The 20,370-nt window shown below is 54.3% G+C and overlaps 1 protein-coding gene across 1 annotated transcript; it reads left to right on the top strand.

Annotated features, from left to right (window-relative positions):
• Nucleotides 1-1,187: 1,187 nt before the first annotated feature.
• On the top strand, nucleotides 1,188-12,941 carry LOC137361246 (sulfotransferase 1C2-like). Its single transcript, XM_068026152.1, has 6 exons — nucleotides 1,188-1,307; nucleotides 2,322-2,419; nucleotides 8,408-8,534; nucleotides 10,634-10,728; nucleotides 11,793-11,973; nucleotides 12,776-12,941. Exons 1-6 carry the CDS (start codon nucleotides 1,241-1,243, stop codon nucleotides 12,886-12,888), a joined length of 681 nt encoding a protein of 226 aa, XP_067882253.1. The 5' UTR covers nucleotides 1,188-1,240; the 3' UTR covers nucleotides 12,889-12,941.
• The last annotated feature ends 7,429 nt before the right edge of the window (nucleotides 12,942-20,370 follow it).

Genomic DNA, 20,370 nt, shown 5'->3' with positions numbered 1-20,370 from the left:
GTGATCTCTCTCTCCCTGTGATCTCTCTCTCCCTGTGATCTCTCTCTCCCTGTGATCTCTCTCTCCCTGTGATCTCTCTCTCCCTGTGATCTCTCTCTCCCTGTGATCTCTCTCTCCCTGTGATCTCTCTCTCCCTGTGATCTCTCTCTCTCTCTGATCTCTCTCTCCCTGTGATCTCTCTCTCCTGTGATCTCTCTCTCCCTGTGATCTCTCTCTCCCTGTGATCTCTCTCTCCCTGTGATCTCTCTCTCCCTGTGATCTCTCTCTCCCTGTGATCTCTCTCTCCCTGTGATCTCTCTCTCCCTGTGATCTCTCTCTCCCTGTGATCTCTCTCTCCCTGTGATCTCTCTCTCCCTGTGATCTCTCTCTCCCTCTGATCTCTCTCTCCCTCTGATCTCTCTCTCCCTCTGATCTCTCTCTCCCTCTGATCTCTCTCTCCCTGTGATCTCTCTCTCTCTCTCCCTGTTATCTCTCTCTCCCTCTGATCTCTCTCTCCCTCTGATCTCTCTCTCCCTGTGATCTCTCTCTCTGATCTCTCTCTCCCTGTGATCTCTCTCGCTCCCTGTGATCTCTCTCTCCCTGTGATCTCTCTCTCCCTGTGATCTCTCTCTCCCTGTGATCTCTCTCTCCCTGTGATCTCTCTCTCCCTGTGATCTCTCTCTCCCTGTGATCTCTCTCTCTCCCTCTGTGATCTCTCTCTCTCTCTCTGTGATCTCTCTCTCCCTGTGATCTCTCTCTCCCTGTGATCTCTCTCTCCCTGTGATCTCTCTCTCCCTGTGATCTCTCTCTCCCTGCGATCTCTCTCTCCCTGTGATCTCTCTCTCCCTGTGATCTCTCTCTCCCTGTGATCTCTCTCTCCCTGTGATCTCTCTCTCCCTGTGATCTCTCTCTCCCTGTGATCTCTCTCTCCCTGTGATCTCTCTCTCCCTGTGATCTCTCTCTCCCTGTGATCTCTCTCTCCCTGTGATCTCTCTCTCCCTGTGATCTCTCTCTCCCTGTGATCTCTCTCTCTCTGATCTCTCTCTCCCTGTGATCTCTCTCCCTGTGATCTCTCTCCCTGTGATCTCTCTCTCCCTGTGATCTCTCTCTCCCTCTGATCTCTCTCTCCCTCTGATCTCTCTCTCCCTGTGATCTCTCTCTCTGATCTCTCTCTCTCTCTGATCTCTCTCTCTCTCTCTCTACAGGCACCACTTGGATACAGCAGATTGTGGATTTTATTAATTGTAACGGTGATGTGGAGATGTGTAACCGAGCCCCCATCCACCATCGGATTCCATTCCTCGAATTCTTTGCCTTCGGCCCATCCGGTGAGAATCTTCAGCAAATTAAACCTTTGGTGACCCGTACCCCGGGGAGAGTCGGTGCTCATGGGGGACCCGTACCCCGGGGATAGTCGGTTTCGGTGGGGGACCCGTACCCCGGGGAGAGTCGGTGTCGGTGGGGGACCCGTACCCCGGGGAGAGTCGGTGTCGGTGGGGGACCCGTACCCCGGGGAGAGTCTGTGTCGGTGGGGGATCCGTATCCCGAGGAGAGTCAGTGTCCGTGGGGGACCCGTACCCCGGGGAGAGTCGGTGTCGGTGGGGGACCCGTACCCCGGGGAGAGTCGGTGCCCGTGGGGGAACTGTACCCCGGGGAGAGTCGGTGTCGGTGGGGGACCCGTACCCCGGGGAGAGTCGGTGTCGGTGGGGGACCCGTACCCCGGGGAGAGTCTGTGTCGGTGGGGGATCCGTATCCCGAGGAGAGTCAGTGTCCGTGGGGGACCCGTACCCCGGGGAGAGTCGGTGTCGGTGGGGGACCCGTACCCCGGGGAGAGTCGGTGCCCGTGGGGGAACTGTACCCCGGGGAGAGTCGGTGCCCGTGGGGGATCCGTACCCCGGGGAGAGTCGGTGCCCGTGGGGGATCCGTACCCCGGGGAGAGTCGGTGTCGGTGGGGGACCCGTACCCCGGGGAGAGTCGGTGTCGGTGGGGGACCCGTACCCCGGGGAGAGTCGGTGTCGGTGGGGGACCCGTACCCCGGGGAGAGTCGGTGTCGGTGGGGGACCCGTACCCCGGGGAGAGTCTGTGTCGGTGGGGGAACCGTACCCCGGGGAGAGTCGGTGCCCGTGGGGGATCCGTACCCCGGGGAGAGTCGGTGCCCGTGGGGGATCCGTACCCCGGGGAGAGTCGGTGCCCGTGGGGGGGCCCCTACCCCGGGGAGTGTCGGTGTCCGAGGGGGGGGCTCCTACCCCGGGGAGAGTGGGAAATACTATTGGATGGTAAAATATGAACAGGATTCTTGCACTGTAACACTGGGAGCTCGTAACATCTCCATCTCATTTCAGGTCTTGAACAGATTGAGAAACTGTCGTCTCCCAGGATGATTAAGACCCACCTCCCCATTCAATTCATCCCGAAATCCGTCTGGGAACAGGACTGCAAGGTACAGGACCCGACAGACTCCTCTTTGACCAGCTCCCCCACCCCCGGGCTAACCCTTCATCCCTCCCCCCTCACCGTGTTCAACTCCACATCCCTCGCACCATCTCCAACACTAACTCATTCCTGCCCTCAGCCTCCAAACTGAGGGACTCCCTCCCCCTCTCCCTCACTCTCCGGAACTGTCCCCAGTAACTCCGGGTGTGTGTCTAACCAGGGCTTTGTACAGCTGAAGCAGGACTTCCAACCCGCCCTTGTGTTCTACTCCTCGAGATATAAAGGCCAGCGTTTGGGATTATTTTCTCTACCCAGTTTGTGACATTTTAATAATCTGGTTTTGCAATGTTTTCTGGAGCAGTACTCTGAGGAATCCTACACCTGTGTAGGGGCCCCAACAACCCCACTGCCTTGTGGGCGTCTCGGGAGAGACCAAGGCTAAGGGAGTAAACCCTAACAGAAAATCCGGAGCGGAACCCCGTAGGCGGTCATGTGTCACCTTTGGCATGTTTCCGGCAGTTCCTGCAGCCATACTGGTGCCAAACGTCGTGTCCTGCACTCCTTTGGACCCCACCAGAAAGGCCGAGAGGGGGGTTTTGACGACTGGGCAACTCTCAACCTCCATAAATTTGCCCAGGCATGCGCCATGGAGAGGTCACTCCATAGTTGCCTCACAGCGACTGAAACAACACGGAAGGCAGCAGTTACGGGTTATAAGTCCAGATAAATTGGCGTAGAAACTGGGCGCCACGGGTTGCCTTTGTCGGTGGGAGAGGTCATTGCACCTCACTGGACAGCTACCGCCCGCCTCAAACCGGGCAACCCCCGGTCAATAAGGTTCTGTCCCGCCACAGTCTGCCTGCTTCAATGGGTGCTTGGAGCTCAGGGTCATTGCCCGAAAGGTGGACTGATACACCGCACCAAACAACATGAAAAAAGGAAAGAAGGTACCAGCCCTTCGCTTTGCAAGCTGGAACGTAAGAACTATGTGTCCTGGCCTGTCGGAAGACCTTACACAAATCAACGATTCTCGGAAGACCGCCATCATTAACAACGAGCTCAGTAGATTCAATGTGGACATTGCAGCACTTCAGGAGACTCGCCTCCCCGCGAGTGGCTCTCTAGCAGAGCAAGACTACACCTTCTTCTGGCAGGGCAGGGATCCTGAAGAACCAAGACAGCATGGAGTGGGCTTCGCCATCAGAAACTCCTTGCTCAGCATGATAGAGCCTCCCTCAAATGGCTCGGAACGCATACTGTCCATCCGACTGCTCACCACCTCTGGTCCAGTACACCTTCTCAGCATCTATGCTCCAACACTCTGCTCCCCACCTGAAGCTAAAGACCAGTTCTATGAACAACTCCATAACATCATTAGCAGCATCCCCAACACCGAACACCTATTCCTGCTGGTGGACTTTAATGCCAGGGTTGGGGCCGACCATGACTCATGGCCCTCCTGCCTTGGGCGCTATGGCATTGGAAGGATGAATGAGAACGGGCAGAGACTGCTTGAGTTGTGTACCTATCATAACCTCTGCATCACCAACTCGTTCTTTCACACTAAACCCTGTCACCAGGTTTCATGGAGGCACCCAAGATCGCGTCGTTGGCACCAGCTAGACCTCATTGTCACAAGGCGAGCCGCCTTAAACAGTGTTCAAATCACACGCAGCTTCCACAGTGCGGACTGCGACACCGACCACTCCCTGGTGTGCAGCAAGGTTAGACTCAGACCAAAGAAGTTGCATCATTCCAAGCAGAAGGGCCACCCGCGCATCAACACGAGCAGAATTTCTCACCCACAGCTGTTACAAAAATTTCTAAATTTACTTGTAACAGCCCTTCAAAACACTCCCACAGGGGATGCTGGGACCAAGTGGGCCCACATCAGAGACGCCATCTATGAGTCAGCTTTGACCACCTACGGCAAAAGTGCGAAGAGAAATGCAGACTGGTTTCAATCTCATAATGAAGAGCTGGAACCTGTCATAGCCGCTAAGCGCATTGCACTGTTGAACGACAAGAAAGCCCCCAGCGATTTAACATCCGCAGCACTTAAAGCAGCCAGAAGTACTGCACAAAGAACAGCTAGGCGCTGCGCAAACGACTACTGGCAACACCTATGCAGTCATATTCAGCTGGCCTCAGACACCGGAAACATCAGAGGAATGTATGATGGCATGAAGAGAGCTCTTGGGCCAACCATCAAGAAGATCACCCCCCTCAAATCTAAATCGGGGGACATAATCACTGACCAACGCAAACAGGTGGACCGCTGGGTTGAGCACTACCTAGAACTGTACTCCAGGGAGAATGCTGTCACTGAGACTGCCCTCAATGCAGCCCAGCCTCTACCAGTCATGGATGAGCTGGACATACAGCCAACCAAATCGGAACTCAGTGATGCCATTGATTCCCTAGCCAGCGGAAAAGCCCCTGGGAAGGACAGCATTACCCCTGAAATAATCAAGAGTGCCAAGCCTGCTATACTCTCAGCACTACATGAACTGCTATGCCTGTGCTGGGACGAGGGAGCAGTACCCCAGGACATGCGCGATGCCAACATCATCACCCTCTATAAAAACAAAGGTGACCGCGGTGACTGCAACAACTACCGTGGAATCTCCCTGCTCAGCATAGTGGGGAAAGTCTTTGCTCGAGTCGCTCTGAACAGGCTCCAGAAGCTGGCCGAGCGCGTCTACCCTGAGGCACAGTGTGGCTTTCGTGCAGAGAGATCGACTATTGACATGCTGTTCTCCCTTCGTCAGATACAGGAGAAATGCCGCGAACAACAGATGCCCCTCTACATTGCTTTCATTGATCTCACCAAAGCCTTTGACCTCGTCAGCAGACGTGGTCTCTTCAGACTACTAGAAAAGATCGGATGTCCACCAAAGCTACTAAGTATCATCACCTCATTCCATGACAATATGAAAGGCACAATTCAACATGGTGGCTCATCAGAGCCCTTTCCTATCCTGAGTGGTGTGAAACAGGGCTGTGTTCTCGCACCCACACTTTTTGGGATTTTCTTCTCCCTGCTGCTTTCACATGCGTTCAAATCCTCTGAAGAAGGAATTTTCCTCCACACAAGATCAGGGGGCAGGTTGTTCAACCTTGCCCGTCTAAGAGCGAAGTCCAAAGTACGGAAAGTCCTCATCAGAGAACTCCTCTTTGCTGACGATGCTGCTTTAACATCTCACACTGAAGAATGCCTGCAGAGTCTCATCGACAGGTTTGCGTCTGCCTGCAATGAATTTGGCCTAACCATCAGCCTCAAGAAAACGAACATCATGGGGCAGGATGTCAGAAATGCTCCATCCATCAATATTGGCGACCACGCTCTGGAAGTGGTTCAAGAGTTCACCTACCTAGGCTCAACTATCACCAGTAACCTGTCTCTAGATGCAGAAATCAACAAGCGCATGGGAAAGGCTTCCACTGCTATGTTCAGACTGGCCAAGAGAGTGTGGGAAAATGGCGCACTGACACGGAACACAAAAGTCCAAGTGTATCAGGCCTGTGTCCTCAGTACCTTGCTCTACGGCAGCGAGGCCTGGACAACGTATGCCAGCCAAGAGCGACGTCTCAATTCATTCCATCTTCGCTGCCTTCGGAGAATACTTGGCATCAGGTGGCAGGACTATATCTCCAACACAGAAGTCCTTGAAGCGGCCAACACCCCCAGCTTATACACACTACTGAGTCAGCGGCGCTTGAGATGGCTTGGCCATGTGAGCCGCATGGAAGATGGCAGGATCCCCAAAGACACATTGTACAGCGAGCTCGCCACTGGTATCAGACCCACCGGCCGTCCATGTCTCCGTTATAAAGACGTCTGCAAACGCGACATGAAATCGTGTGACATTGATCACAAGTCGTGGGAGTCAGTTGCCAGCATTCGCCAGAGCTGGCGGGCAGCCATAAAGACAGGGCTAAATTGTGGCGAGTCGAAGAGACTTAGTAGTTGGCAGGAAAAAAGACAGAGGCGCAAGGGGAGAGCCAACTGTGCAACAGCCCCGACAAACAAATTTCTCTGCAGCACCTGTGGAAGAGCCTGTCACTCCAGAATTGGCCTTTATAGCCACTCCAGGCGCTGCTTCACAAACCACTGACCACCTCCAGGCGCGTATCCATTGTCTCTCGAGATAAGGAGGCCCAAAAGAAAAGAACTCTGAGGAACCAATTAGGAAATAGGCTATTTTAGATTTAGCATTGTTCAATGAAAAAGGACTAGTTAATAATCTTATTGTAAAGAAGCCTTTAGGGAAGAGTGACCATAATATGATAGAATTTTACATTAAGTTTGAAAGTGATGTGGTTCAATCAGAAACTGGAGTCTTAAATCTAAGTAAAGGAAACTATGAAGGTATGAGGGGCAAATTGGCTGTGGTGGATTGGGAAACTGGGAGATAAAGAAAGAGAAAATAGAATATGAGAGTAAACTAGCCAGAAACATAAAAACAAACTGTAAAAGTTTCTATAGGTATGTAAAAAGGAAAAGATTAGCAAAGACAAATGTGGACCCATTCTAAGCAGAGTCAGGAGAATTTATAACGGGGAATAAGAAAGCGGCAGAGAAATTAAACAAATACAGAGGGAAAATACTAAAAACCTCCCTGAAATAATAGCGAATCAAGGGACTAGTGTAAATGAGGAACTGCAAGATGATGTTATGATTGAAAAAAAATAACTAGAGAAATTAATGGGGCTTAAAGGAGATCAATCCCCTGGACCTGATGATTGACATCCCAGAGTGTTGAAAGAGGTGGCCGGAGAGATAGTTGATGCATTGGTGGTCATCTTTCAAAACTCGATAGACTCTGGAATGGTTCCTGCAGATTGGAAGGTGGCAAATGTAACCCCACTATTGACAAAAGGAGGGAGAGAGAAAATGGGGAACTACAGACCTGTTCGTCTAACATCAGTCAGAGGGAAAATGCTCCAATCTATAATAAAGCATGTGATAACCGGAAACTTAAAAAATAATGGGAGGATTAGGCAGAGTCAACATCGATTTATGAAAGGGAAATCATCTTTAATAAACCTGTTGGGAGTTTTTGGAGGGTGTAACTAGCAGGATAGATAAGGGGGAACTGGTGGATGTGGTATATTTAGATTTTCAGAACGCTTTCGATAAGGAGCCACACAAGAGGTTAGTTAGCAAACAAAAATAGAACCTGTGGGATTGTGGGGAATACATTGGCTTGGATTGAAAACTGGTTCATGGACAGAAAACAGAGAGTGGGAATAAATAGGTCATTGTCGGATCGGCAAGCAGGGAACTAGTGAGGTACCGAGAGGATCAGTGCTTGGGTCCCCAGCTATTCACAGTCTATATCAAGGATGTGGGGATCAAACGTAACATTTCCAAGTTTGCAGACGACACAAAACTGGGCGGAAGTGTGAGTTGTGAGGAGGGTGCAAAGACGTTTCAATGGGAAGAGGCTGGGAAGTGTTGGATTTCAACGGTGGGGGTGGGGTGGGGGGGGGGGGTGCTCGGGTGTCCTTGCTCGTGAATCACGGAAAGCTACCATGCAGGGCCAACAAGCAATTAAGAAGACAAATGGTACGTTGGCCTTCATTACAAGAGTACAGGAGTAAAGGTCCCTTTGCTGCAGTTATATAGAGCCTTGGTGAGACCGCACCTGGAGTATTGCGTGCAGTTTCGCTCCCCTTATCGTAGAGAAGATATACTTGCCATATGAGCAGAGATTGAGTCGAATGGGCCTTTATTCTCTTGTGTTTAGAAGAATGAGAGGTGATTGCATTCAAACATACAAACTTCTTATGGGACCCAACAGGGTAGATGCAGGAAGGATGTTTCCCCTGGCTGGGGAGTCGACAACCAGGGGACGCAGCCTCAGAATTTAGGACTGAGATGAGGAGGGATTTCTTCACTCAGAGGGTGGTGAATCTTTGGAATTCTCTCCCCCCCCCCCCCCCCCCCCCTGAGGATTCACTAATGGGATCTTCTCCTCCCTGTTTCCAGGTGATAACGGTTGCTCGGAATGCAAAGGACAACCTCGTGTCTTACTATCATTTCCATCGGATGAACCAGGTGATGCCTGAGCCCGGAAGCTGGCAGGAATTCCTGCAAATATTCATGGATGGACAAGGTGGGATTTAAACTCCTGACACAAACTGTCACTGAACAGAGCAGGTACAGTACGGGGGTTAGATACAGAGTAAAGCTCCCTCTACACTGTCCACATCAAACACTCCCAGGACAGGTACAGTACGGGGGTTAGATACAGAGTAAAGCTCCCTCTACACTGTCCACCATCAAACACTCCCAGGACAGGTACAGTACGGGGGTTAGTTACAGAGTAAAGCTCCCTCTACACTGTCCCCATCAAACACTCCCAGGACAGGTACAGTACGGGGGTTAGATACAGAGTAAAGCTCCCTCTACACTGTCCCCCATCAAACACTCCCAGGACAGGTACAGTACGGGGGTTAGATACAGAGTAAAGATCCCTCTACACTGTCCCCCATCAAACACTCCCAGGACAGGTACAGTACGGGGGTTAGATACAGAGTAAAGCTCCCTCTACACTGTCCCCCATCAAACACTCCCAGGACAGGTACAGTACGGGGGTTAGATACAGAGTAAAGCTCCCTCTACACTGTCCCCATCAAACACTCCCAGGACAGGTACAGTACGGGGGTTAGATACAGAGTAAAGCTCCCTCTACACTGTCCCCCATCAAACACTCCCAGGACAGGTACAGTACGGGGGTTAGATACAGAGTAAAGCTCCCTCTACACTGTCCCCCATCAAACACTCCCAGGACAGGTACAGTACGGGGGTTAGATACAGAGTAAAGCTCCCTCTACACTGTCCCCATCAAACACTCCCAGGACAGGTACAGAACGGGGGTTAGATACAGAGTAAAGCTCCCTCTACACTGTCCCCATCAAACACTCCCAGGACAGGTACAGTACGGGGGTTAGATACAGAGTTAAGCTCCCTCTACACTGTCCCCCATCAAACACTCCCAGGACAGGTACAGTACGGGGGTTAGATACAGAGTAAAGCTCCCTCTACACTGTCCCCCATCAAACACTCCCCAGGACAGGTACAGTACGGGGGTTAGATACAGAGTAAAGCTCCCTCTACACTGTCCCCCATCAAACACTCCCCAGGACAGGTACAGTATGGGGGTTAGATACAGAGTAAAGCTCCCTCTACACTGTCCCCCATCAAACACTCCCAGGACAGGTACAGTACAGGGGTTAGATACAGAGTAAAGATCCCTCTACACTGTCCCCCATCAAACACTCCCAGGACAGGTACAGTACGGGGGTTAGATACAGAGTAAAGCTCCCTCTACACTGTCCCCCATCAAACACTCCCAGGACAGGTACAGTACGGGGGTTAGATACAGAGTAAAGCTCCCTCTACACTGTCCCCATCAAACACTCCCAGGACAGGTACAGTACGGGGGTTAGATACAGAGTTAAGCTCCCTCTACACTGTCCCCCATCAAACACTCCCAGGACAGGTACAGTACGGGGGTTAGATACAGAGTAAAGCTCCCTCTACACTGTCCCCCATCAAACACTCCCAGGACAGGTACAGTACGGGGGTTAGATACAGAGTTAAGCTCCCTCTACACTGTCCCCCATCAAACACTCCCAGGACAGGTACAGTACGGGGGTTAGATACAGAGTAAAGCTCCCTCTACACTGTCCCCCATCAAACACTCCCAGGACAGGTACAGTACGGGGGTTAGATACAGAGTAAAGCTCCCTCTACACTGTCCCCCATCAAACACTCCCCAGGACAGGTACAATACGGGGGTTAGATACAGAGTAAAGGTCCCTCTACACTGTCCCCCATCAAACACTCCCAGGACAGGTACAGTACGGGGGTTAGATACAGAGTAAAGCTCCCTCTACACTGTCCCCCATCAAACACTCCCAGGACAGGTACAGTACGGGGGTTAGATACAGAGTAAAACTCCCTCTACACTGTCCCCATCAAACACTCCCAGGACAGGTACAGTACGGGGGTTAGATACAGAGTAAAGCTCCCTCTACACTGTCCCCCATCAAACACTCCCAGGACAGGTACAGTATGGGGGTTAGATACAGAGTAAAGCTCCCTCTACACTGTCCCTGGTTTGTGTCTGCTCCAGTTGTACTGATCCTGTTTCGGGAGCAGGGAGAAACACAATGGGATCTTACTGTGTCTAAACGTTCTGTGTTTCAGTGGCCTGGGGTTCTTGGTATGATTACGTGAAGGGATGGTGGGAAGCGAAGGAAAAACGTCGAATTCTCTTTCTCTTCTATGAAGATCTGAAGGAGGTAATGGAGGCAGAGGATGCAAGTTACAGAGAGGGACAGAGAGGGAGACACACACAGACAGAGAGGGCGAGAGCGAAAGAGAGACAGAGAGAGAGTCAGAGAACGTGATAGAGAGAGTCAGAGAACGAGAGACAAAGAGAGAGACAAAGCGACAGGGGGAGGGGGAGAGAGTGGGGGTAGAGAGAGACAGAAAGACATCGGGAGAGAGAGAGACAAAGAGACAAAGAGGGAGAGAGAGAGGGGGACAGAGGGAGAGAGAGAGACCGACAGGCAGAGAGAGAGACAGAGGGAGACGGAGAGAGAGAGAGACAGACAGGCAGAGAGATAGAGACAGAGGGAGATGGAGAGACGGAGAGAGGGGGAAGGATGGAGACCAAGACAAAGAGGGAGATAGATAGAGACAAGGAAGGAGGGAGAGAGAAAGATGCAGATAGGAAAGAGGGAAGAAAGGAGAGAGAGAAAAAGAGTGAGTGAGTGAGAGGTTGAAATGTCGGACCTTGCACAGGGTGGGAGTTGATGTGAGGTGAATGGGCAAACAGATTACATTTGATGTTTCCATGACCCCTGACCCCGGGACTGAATGGTCAATCCCCCTCTCACTGACCCCTGACTCCAGGATTGGATGGTCAATTCCCCCTCTCACTGACCCTTGAGCCCGGGCCCAGATGGTCAATCTCCCTCACACTTGACCCCTGACCCCAGGACTGGATGGTCAATCTCCCTCACACTTGACCCCTGACCCCGGGACTGGATGGTCAATCCCCCTCACACTGACCCCTGACCCTGGATGGTCAGTTCCTCCCTTTCACTGACCCCTGACGCCCGTCTGGATGGTCAATCCCCCCCTCTCACTGACCCTTGAACCTGGGCCCAGATGGTCAATCTCCCTCACACTTGACCCCTGACCCCAGGACTGGATGGTCAATCTCCCTCACACTGACCCCTGACCCTCAGACTGAATAGTCAATTTCCCTCTCACTGACCCCTGACCCTGGATGGTCAGTCTCCCCACCACCTCCCACACAGATTCGCCGTTCTCTAACGCCTGGCCATTCTCACCCTAGAACCCCAGACGGGAAATCCTGAAGGTGGCCAAGTTCATGGAGAAGGTTCTGGAAGAGGATGTCGTTGAGAAGATTGTTCGCCTGTCCTCTTTCAGTGCCATGAAGGACAACCCAATGGTCAACTACAGCACCCTCCCGCCGTCCGTGATGGATCAGACCATCTCCAGTTTCATGCGCAAGGGTACGTTCGAAGGGTCAAGGGTCAGAGGACTGAGGACTGACCGGTCACCCGCTGCAGCCTGTGGGGCGTGTGGGGTGGGGAGGGTTGGAGGGTGAAGTGTGTCTCTGGACAGCGGGAACGAAAGACTCCTCTCTCTATGGGGTGCGAACGAGGGGCTCAGTGGGTGAGACACCGATCTTTCGCCCCTTTGGGGCCTGGTCATGGGACTCCAAGGGCCCAGGTCCCAGGACTTTTGCAGGAGGCTGGGATTAGCCTGTGTTAAATTATCCTGATTTCAGGAGGGTGTAGAGACTGGTGGAATGGGCAGGCAGGGGGCAAATACAGTTTAATACAGGGAGGGGTGGAGTGATGCATTTTAGTAGGAAGAACAGGGAGAGGCAATATAAAATAAAGGGTACAATTCTATCAGGGGTGCAGGAGCAGAGAGACCTGGGGTTGTATGTACACAAATCTTAGAAAGCAATGTACCAAGGCTCCTTAAATAGAGGGCGAGGGGAGGAGGTAAGTTGGACAGGCATCTACCCCTTTAAATGTACTTACATTGCCTCTCTTTCTCTCTCTCTCTCACTCTCGCTCTCCCTCTGTCTCTCTCGCTCTCCCTCTGTCTCTCTCGCTCTCCCTCTGTCTCTCTCGCTCTCCCTCTGTCTCTCTCGCTCTCACGCTGTCTCTCTCGCTCTCACGCTGTCTCTGTCTCTCTCTCTCTCTGCCTCTCTCTGTCTCTCTCTCTCGCTCTCTCTGTCTCTCTCTCTCGCTCTTTGTCTCTGTCTCTCTCTCACTCTGTCTCTCTCTCGCTCTTTCCCAGGTGAGGTTGGAGACTGGAAACATCATTTTACCGTCGCTCAGAATGAAGCTTTCGATGAACATTACGAGAGAGAGATGGCAGAAAGTTCACTGAAGTTTCGTGAAGTTCTGTAACAAATCTGAGTCATAAAACAGCACGGAAAAATCAGAATTAAACCTCTTTAACCATCAGACAAAGTCTTGAAGACAAATTATTTCACATCAGGTCTGGTCAATCACTGAAACAGCCCTCGGGGGCAACTGAGACACACCAGTCAGTGTACAGATATCATCCTGAGAGAGAGAGACTGAGAGACACCAGTCAGTGTACATATATCACCCTGAGAGAGAGAGGGACTGAGAGACACCAGTCAGTGTACAGATATCACCCTGAGAGAGAGGGACTGAGAGACACCAGTCAGTGTACAGATATCACCCTGAGAGAGAGGGGACTGAGAGACACCAGTCAGTGTACAGATATCACCCTGAGAGAGAGGGACTGAGAGACACCAGTCAGTGTACAGATATCACCCTGAGAGAGAGAGGACTGAGAGACACCACTCAGTGTACAGATATCACCCTGAGAGAGAGGGGACTGAGAGACACCAGTCAGTGTACAGATATCACCCAGAGAGAGAGGGACTGAGAGACACCAGTCAGTGTACAGATATCACCCTGAGAGAGAGAGACTGAGAGACACCAGTCAGTGTACAGATATCACCCTGAGAGAGAGAGACTGAGAGACACCAGTCAGTGTACAGATATCACCCTGAGAGAGAGAGACTGAGAGACACCAGTCAGTGTACAGATATCACCCTGAGAGAGAGAGACTGAGAGACACCAGTCAGTGTACAGATATCACCCTGAGAGAGAGAGACTGAGAGACACCAGTCAGTGTACAGATATCACCCTGAGAGAGAGGGGACTGAGAGACACCAGTCAGTGTACAGATATCACCCTGAGAGAGAGGGGACTGAGAGACACCAGTCAGTGTACAGATATCACCCTGAGAGAGAGGGACTGAGAGACACCAGTCAGTGTACAGATATCACCCAGAGAGAGAGGGGACTGAGAGACACCAGTCAGTGTACAGATATCACCCTGAGAGAGAGGGGACTGAGAGACACCAGTCAGTGTACAGATATCACCCTGAGAGAGAGAGACTGAGAGACACCAGTCAGTGTACAGATATCACCCTGAGAGAGAGGGACTGAGAGACACCAGTCAGTGTACAGATATCACCCTGAGAGAGAGGGGACTGAGAGACACCAGTCAGTGTACAGATATCACCCTGAGAGAGAGAGACTGAGAGACACCAGTCAGTGTACAGATATCACCCTGAGAGAGAGGGGACTGAGAGACACCAGTCAGTGTACAGATATCACTCTGAGAGAGAGGGGACTGAGAGACACCAGTCAGTGGACAGATATCACCCTGAGAGAGAGGGGACTGAGAGACACCAGTCAGTGTACAGATATCACCCTGAGAGAGAGGGGACTGAGAGACACCAGTCAGTGTACAGATATCACCCTGAGAGAGAGGGGACTGAGAGACACCAGTCAGTGTACAGATATCACCCTGAGAGAGAGGGGACTGAGAGACACCAGTCAGTGTACTGATATCTCTCTGAGAGAGAGGGGACTGAGAGACACCAGTCAGTGTACAGATATCACCCTGAGAGAGAGGGACTGAGAGACACCAGTCAGTGTACAGATATCTCTCTGAGAGAGAGGGGACTGAGAGACACCAGTCAGTGGACAGATATCACCCTGAGAGAGAGGGACTGAGAGACACCAGTCAGTGTACAGATATCTCTCTGAGAGAGAGGGGACTGAGAGACACCAGTCAGTGTACAGATATCACCCTGAGAGAGAGGGACTGAGAGACACCAGTCAGTGTACAGATATCTCTCTGAGAGAGAGGGGACTGAGAGACACCAGTCAGTGTACAGATATCACCCTGAGAGAGAGGGACTGAGAGACACCAGTCAGTGTACAGATATCACCCTGAGAGAGAGGGACTGAGAGACACCAGTCAGTGGACAGATATCACCCTGAGAGAGAGGGACTGAGAGACACCAGTCAGTAAACAGATATCACCCTGAGAGAGAGGGGACTGAGAGACACCAGTCAGTGTACAGGATCGATGGCGGAGGAGTCCTCTCTGGGTTCTACTGTGAAACTGGAGCCTGTGGGCGCCAGCAGTTCAGGACCACCCTCCACCTCCGTCCCCAGGCCAATGAGTGGTCCAGGGGAGACAGAAGTTCCCGACTCTGGAAATCCAGCTGGAGCCGAGACCGGAGTCGGACAGAGGAGGCCATCTCCCGCTCCGCCAGCACCCACAGGCCCAGCAGATGGTGCAGCATTCTCGGTTATAACCGGGTCGGGTGTCTCTTGGTTGGTGGTGGACTCCGGCTGGGAGGGCTGACACTATGGGGCGTCTCCCTCCCCTTCATTTCGGGCACCCGACCCAGTAGCAGTGGCGGAATGGGCGGCGTCCCCAGGCTCCCCCACCACAAGCAGGGCCCCACTTACTCCTTTAGGAGGGGCCTCATGTACTGGGGCCATCCCCTCCTCTCCATCCTGAGGAATAGAGTGCTCCTGCCCGGACTTTGCAGCCTTGGCGGTGGCGGTAGGGGGAACCTGGGGACCCGAAACAGGAGACAGCTCCCCTCCAACAGATAGGCCCTGCGCCTCAGGGCCTCTCGTTACCTCTGTGGAGGGGTGCCTTCTCCTCCTTTTCGCACTGGGGCGCAGAGGCTCAGAGACCTCCATGTCATTGGAGGCCTCCGCACCCTCCTTCTTTTTGTGTTAATGTGTCCAGGGGCTGTGCCTCTTGATGTTTCTTTTTCCTCCGCGTCTTCCTTCCACTCGGACGGGCACTCCCCTCCCCGCCGGAGGCTGTGAAAACCACAGCCTCCGGAACCGACTGAGCGGTGTCTGTTGGATGTGTTGGGGGAGTGGGAGGAGGTGCTGTGGAACCACCCTGGGCTGCCGAGGGGACTGGCGGCCGGGAGGTTGGGGCAGTTCTTACGAACATGCCCCACCCCCTGGCAGACGTGGCACCGCGCCCCATCCGAGGTCCAGAAGACGCGGTAGGCCGTCCCCTGAAACTCTATACCGAAGTGGCCCTCCAAGACCTCCTCCCGCGCCAGCTGCATGAATAGCTGGCGGCGGAAGGAGTAGACATGTCGGAGGCTGTGCTCCCGAAGACCGAGCGGGACTGGGGTGATCCCCGACCTCACCTCCCCCAGATGGTGCAGGTGGGGGAGGAGGAGCTCATCAGGAATGAAGGGTGGGACGTTCGACAAGGTTACCCGATGCGCAGTGGCCCCCAGAGGGTCCACTGGCAGGAAAATCCCACCCACTGTGAGCCCCGTACTTAGGGCGAGGGACACAGCCCGCTCGGTCTTCAGGAAGAACACAGCCTTCCCATACATCTTTGAGGCTGCAACAATGGCCGAGGGGCCGACAGCCACGGCCATTGCCTTAACACAAGCCTCAATAGTCATATTAGGATGGGTGTAACGCTTCACCCCATGCTTTGATGTTAAGATTTTAAATGGTGACGGGGCCACAGGAGCAACTGTCGCAGCTGCTGCAGCATAGGAGGGCCCCGCCACCGGAGAGGACTGAGAAGTCACGGGGTGGAAGAGTTACAGGCACTTTGTTGAGCGCAAAAAAAAAAGAAAAGAGCAAATACAATAAATCAAAAATGCAACACTTAAAGGATGTAGCACAGGGGAAGAGGCTGAGGGAGAGGAAGGCCAGGAGGAATCAGTCTTTGTTAGTATTGCACAAGTCTTGTAGCTGGTCTTCCAGTTGGGAGGGTGGGGTGATGTCTTCACCTGGGTCAGCTGTAAGCTGCCCAGGCACACGCCTCCTTTGATGTTCAGATAATAAGTCTCTTCACCTGGGCAGCTCCAGCTGTCCCAGGCTTAATAGTTGGGGTGGGGAGGGAGCTCCCGATCCAAAGATGTTAAACACAGGAGCTCCCTATTGAACAATACAGCCCCACCCAAGGTCTTCAGGTCTCTTCTTTCCCCACCCCCAACAATCAATGAAAAAGACTTTCAGTACCAAGCAAACTCACAAAAGAGCTTCCAGTTCTTCCAGTTCTTCCAGTTCTCCAACTTCCTTCCTTTGTTGAAATTTTGAACAAACTTTTGTTTCAGTTTGAATCTCCCTCTCGCAGCAGTCACACAGCCTGCAGCCTCCGCACACAGCCACAGTCAGCTGCACCTTGTTGATGCACTCAGGCTCCCAAATCAGAGAGCAGCCAATCCCAGTTTTTTTTTTTAACCAGATAAATAAACAAAAAACTCAAATTAAAATGCCATTCTCGGCGTCGACGATGCACTCCAGTCCCTGCGGTGCCCACCGGTCGCGGAAGGCCTCAAGCGTACCGGCGGACACCGCATGCTCCTTTTCCAGGGACACCCGGGCGCGAACGTAACCGCGGAAGAGGGGCAGGCAGTCGGGGAGGACGGACCCCCCGACGGCCCGCAACCTGGACCTGTGAATTGCCACCTTGGCCAGGCCCAGGAGCAGATCGACGAGGAGATCCTCCTCCCGGCCCAAGCCCCTCCGCACCGGGTGCCCAAAGATCAGGAGCGTGGGACTGAAGTGCAGCCAGAATTTGAGGAGCAGCCCCTTCAGATACTCAAATAGGGGCTGCAACCTCGCACACTCCGTATAAATGTGGAACACGGACTCGTCCAGGCCGCAGAAAGTACAGCTGGCCTGGGAGTCCGTGAACCTACTTAAAAGCCTATTGCACGGGACTGCTCTGTGCAGCACCCTCCACCCCAGGTCCCCGATGTAAAGGGGGAAGACTCCCGCGTAGAGAGACCTCCATCGGGGTTTCCCCTCGCCGCCAGATGGCAACGCGGACCGCCAGGGCGTGTCCGGCCGGCTGACGAGGGCGAGGAAGTGGAAAGTGTGCAGGAGCAGCCCGTACAGGAAATCCCTCCGCGCCGATTGGAATGGCACGGAGGGCATTCCCGAGAGGCGGCTCGGGTTGTGCGGGACCGGCTCCCGAGGAGGGTTTCGGGGCCTGGGTCCGATGAGCAGTTCCGGCCGAGCGGGGGTCGGCTCGGCTGGGATCGCTCCGCACTCCCGAGCCCCCTCGCCACCCTCAGTGAGGGGCGTCCCGGGGGTTTCGGCTACTCCTCCGCCCGCCGGACCGTCCCCGGAGTCGGCCGCCCGGACAGCCGAGGCGCTCTCCTCCGCCGGCGGGGGAGCGCCCTGACTGGAGGCGACCATGTTCCAGACTCGGAAAAGATCCCGGTAAAAGACAGGCAACTCCCTCAGAGAGGCGCGGCTAACGGACTCCACCGGGAGCTGCGTGTCGTCTTGAAGGCAGTGACACTGGCGGAAAAAATACGTCGCCAGCACACACCATCTGGGAGGACGCTCGACGTACAGGTATCTCTGCAGGGTCCGAAGGCGGAGAGTCGCAGGCTGGGTGCGGACGCACACCAGCGACTGACCGCCCTCCTCGATCGGGAGACTCAGGACCGCGGCAGAGACCCAGTGTTTCCTCTTGCCCCAGAAGAAATGGACGAGTTTCTTCTGGATCTTGGTGGCAAATACAGGGGGCGGGGCCAAAGTGACCAACCGGTACCACAACATGGAGGCCACCAGTTGGTTTATGACCAACGCTCGGCCCCTGTAGGAAAGCACTCGGAGCAGTCCTGTCCAGCGCCCCAGCCGAGCGGTGACTTTCGCCTCCAACTCCTGCCAGTTTGCCGGCCAGGCTTCCTCAGCGGGGCTAAGGTGGACTCCCAGATAGAGGAGGTGCGTGGTGCTCCACGCAAAAGGTGTCATCTCCTCCGGCAGGGAGTCCACCCGCCACTGACCAACCAGGAGTCCGGAACATTTCTCCCAATTGATCCTCGCGGAGGACGCGGCAGAAAAGGTCTGCTGGCAGTCGCGCATCCTCCGCAAGTCAACGGGATCTGTGATTGCGAGGAGCACGTCGTCGGCGTAAGCCGAGAGGACGACCCGCATGGCCGGCTCGCGCAGAGCCAATCCCGTCAACCTCCTGCGAAGCAGGCACAGGAAGGGCTCCACGCAGATGGTATACAATTGGCCGGACATGGGGCACCCCTGACGCACTCCTCTCCCAAATCGAAGGGGCGCCGTCAAGGACCCGTTAACTTTGACTAGACACTCTGCGGCGGCGTATAAAAGTCGGACCCGGGCCACGAAATGCGGCCCGAGTCCGAAAGCGCGCAGAGTCCCGAAAAGGTAATCGTGATCCACCCTGTCGAACGCCTTCTCCTGATCGAGGGAGAGAAAGGCAACCGACTGACCAGTCCTCTGGGAAAGATGGATCAGGTCCCGGACCAGGTGGATGTTGTCCTGGATGGACCGGTCCGGGACCGTGTAGGACTGGTCGGGGTGGATCATGTGGGCCAGCACGGAGCCCAGGCGGGTAGACATAGCCCGGGCAAAGATCTTATAATCCGTGCTGAGGAGGGAGACCGGACGCCAGTTTTTAAGCAGGCGGAGATCGCCCCTCTTCGGTAGCAGGACAATGACCGCCCTGCGCCACGAGAGGGGCATCTCCCCGGTCGCCAGGCTTTCCCCCAGGACCCGCGCGTAATCGTCCCCCAGGACGTCCCAGAACGCCCTGAGGAACTCCACGGTCAACCCATCCAGCCCTGGGGATTTGCCCCTCGAGAGCTGGTGGAGGGCGCCAGTCAGCTCCGCCAACGTGAGCGGAGCCTCCAATCCTTCGGCGCCCTCCGGGCTGACCTGCGGCAGGTCCTCCCACAAAACTCTGCGCGCATCCTCGCTGGACGGATCCGGAGAGAACAACGCACTGTAATACGTCCGGACCAGGAGGCCCATTCCCTCCGGATCCGTGATGGAGGATCCGTCGTCGGCCAGCAGCTCGACGAGCTGCTTACGGACCCCCCGCCATTTTTCCAGCGAGTAGAAGAAGGGAGAGGCGCGGTCCAAATCTTCCAGGATCTGGATCCGCGACCTCACGTACGCGCCTCGGGACCCTATGAGCTGCAGGTTCCTCAGCGCGCCCTTCTTCTCTTTGTACGCCTGCCACAGGGCCGGGTCCACGACGGCATGACCGAGGCGGGACTCCAAGTCGAGCACCTCCCTCTCAAGGCGCCCGATCTCGGCTTCCCGCCTCTTGGTCGACCCCTTCGCGTACTCCTGACAGAAGACGCAGATGTGAGTCTTGCCCACTATCTTAAGGGCGGCACGGACGGACTGGATGATCAGCGCCAGATTCGACCAACGGTCGAGGGCCAGCTGAACTTTATTGCGGCAACCCCTGCAAGCCGCGAGGAAATCCCGGAGTTCCGCCGTGGGGATGAGAGGAGATTCGGTGGGAGGCACGAGGGACTCCACCACCTCACTGGCGATGGAATCAAGATCATCCTCCGTGCCCCGCACCGAATCCCCATCCTCCTCCGGGTCGTCACCGCCAGCGGCCGACACATCCACCACACACTGTGGGGCGGACGTCCCGGCCGCGCCAGCTGGTCCCGCCTCCGTCACGATCCCACCCCCAGGATCGATGGCGGAGGAGTCCTCTCTGGGTTCTATTGTGAAACTGGAGCCTGTAGGCACCAGCGGTTCAGGACCCCCC

This window comes from Heterodontus francisci, unplaced genomic scaffold (assembly GCF_036365525.1).
Source record: "Heterodontus francisci isolate sHetFra1 unplaced genomic scaffold, sHetFra1.hap1 HAP1_SCAFFOLD_1261, whole genome shotgun sequence".
In the NCBI taxonomy this organism is placed as follows: Eukaryota; Metazoa; Chordata; class Chondrichthyes; order Heterodontiformes; family Heterodontidae; genus Heterodontus; species Heterodontus francisci.
The sequence above is the reverse complement of the archived record's forward strand: the minus strand, read 5'-3'. Positions and strand labels throughout refer to the sequence as shown.

Coding starts and splice junctions, on each gene's coding strand:
- LOC137361246 (XM_068026152.1), top strand. CDS start 1,241: ATGTGTAACCGAGCCCCCATCCACCATCGGATTCCATTCCTCGAATTC. Junction 1,308..2,321: donor CTTTGCCTTCGGCCCATCCG/GTGAGAATCTTC, acceptor ATCTCATTTCAG/GTCTTGAACAGATTGAGAAA. Junction 10,729..11,792: donor TCTATGAAGATCTGAAGGAG/GTAATGGAGGCA, acceptor TTCTCACCCTAG/AACCCCAGACGGGAAATCCT.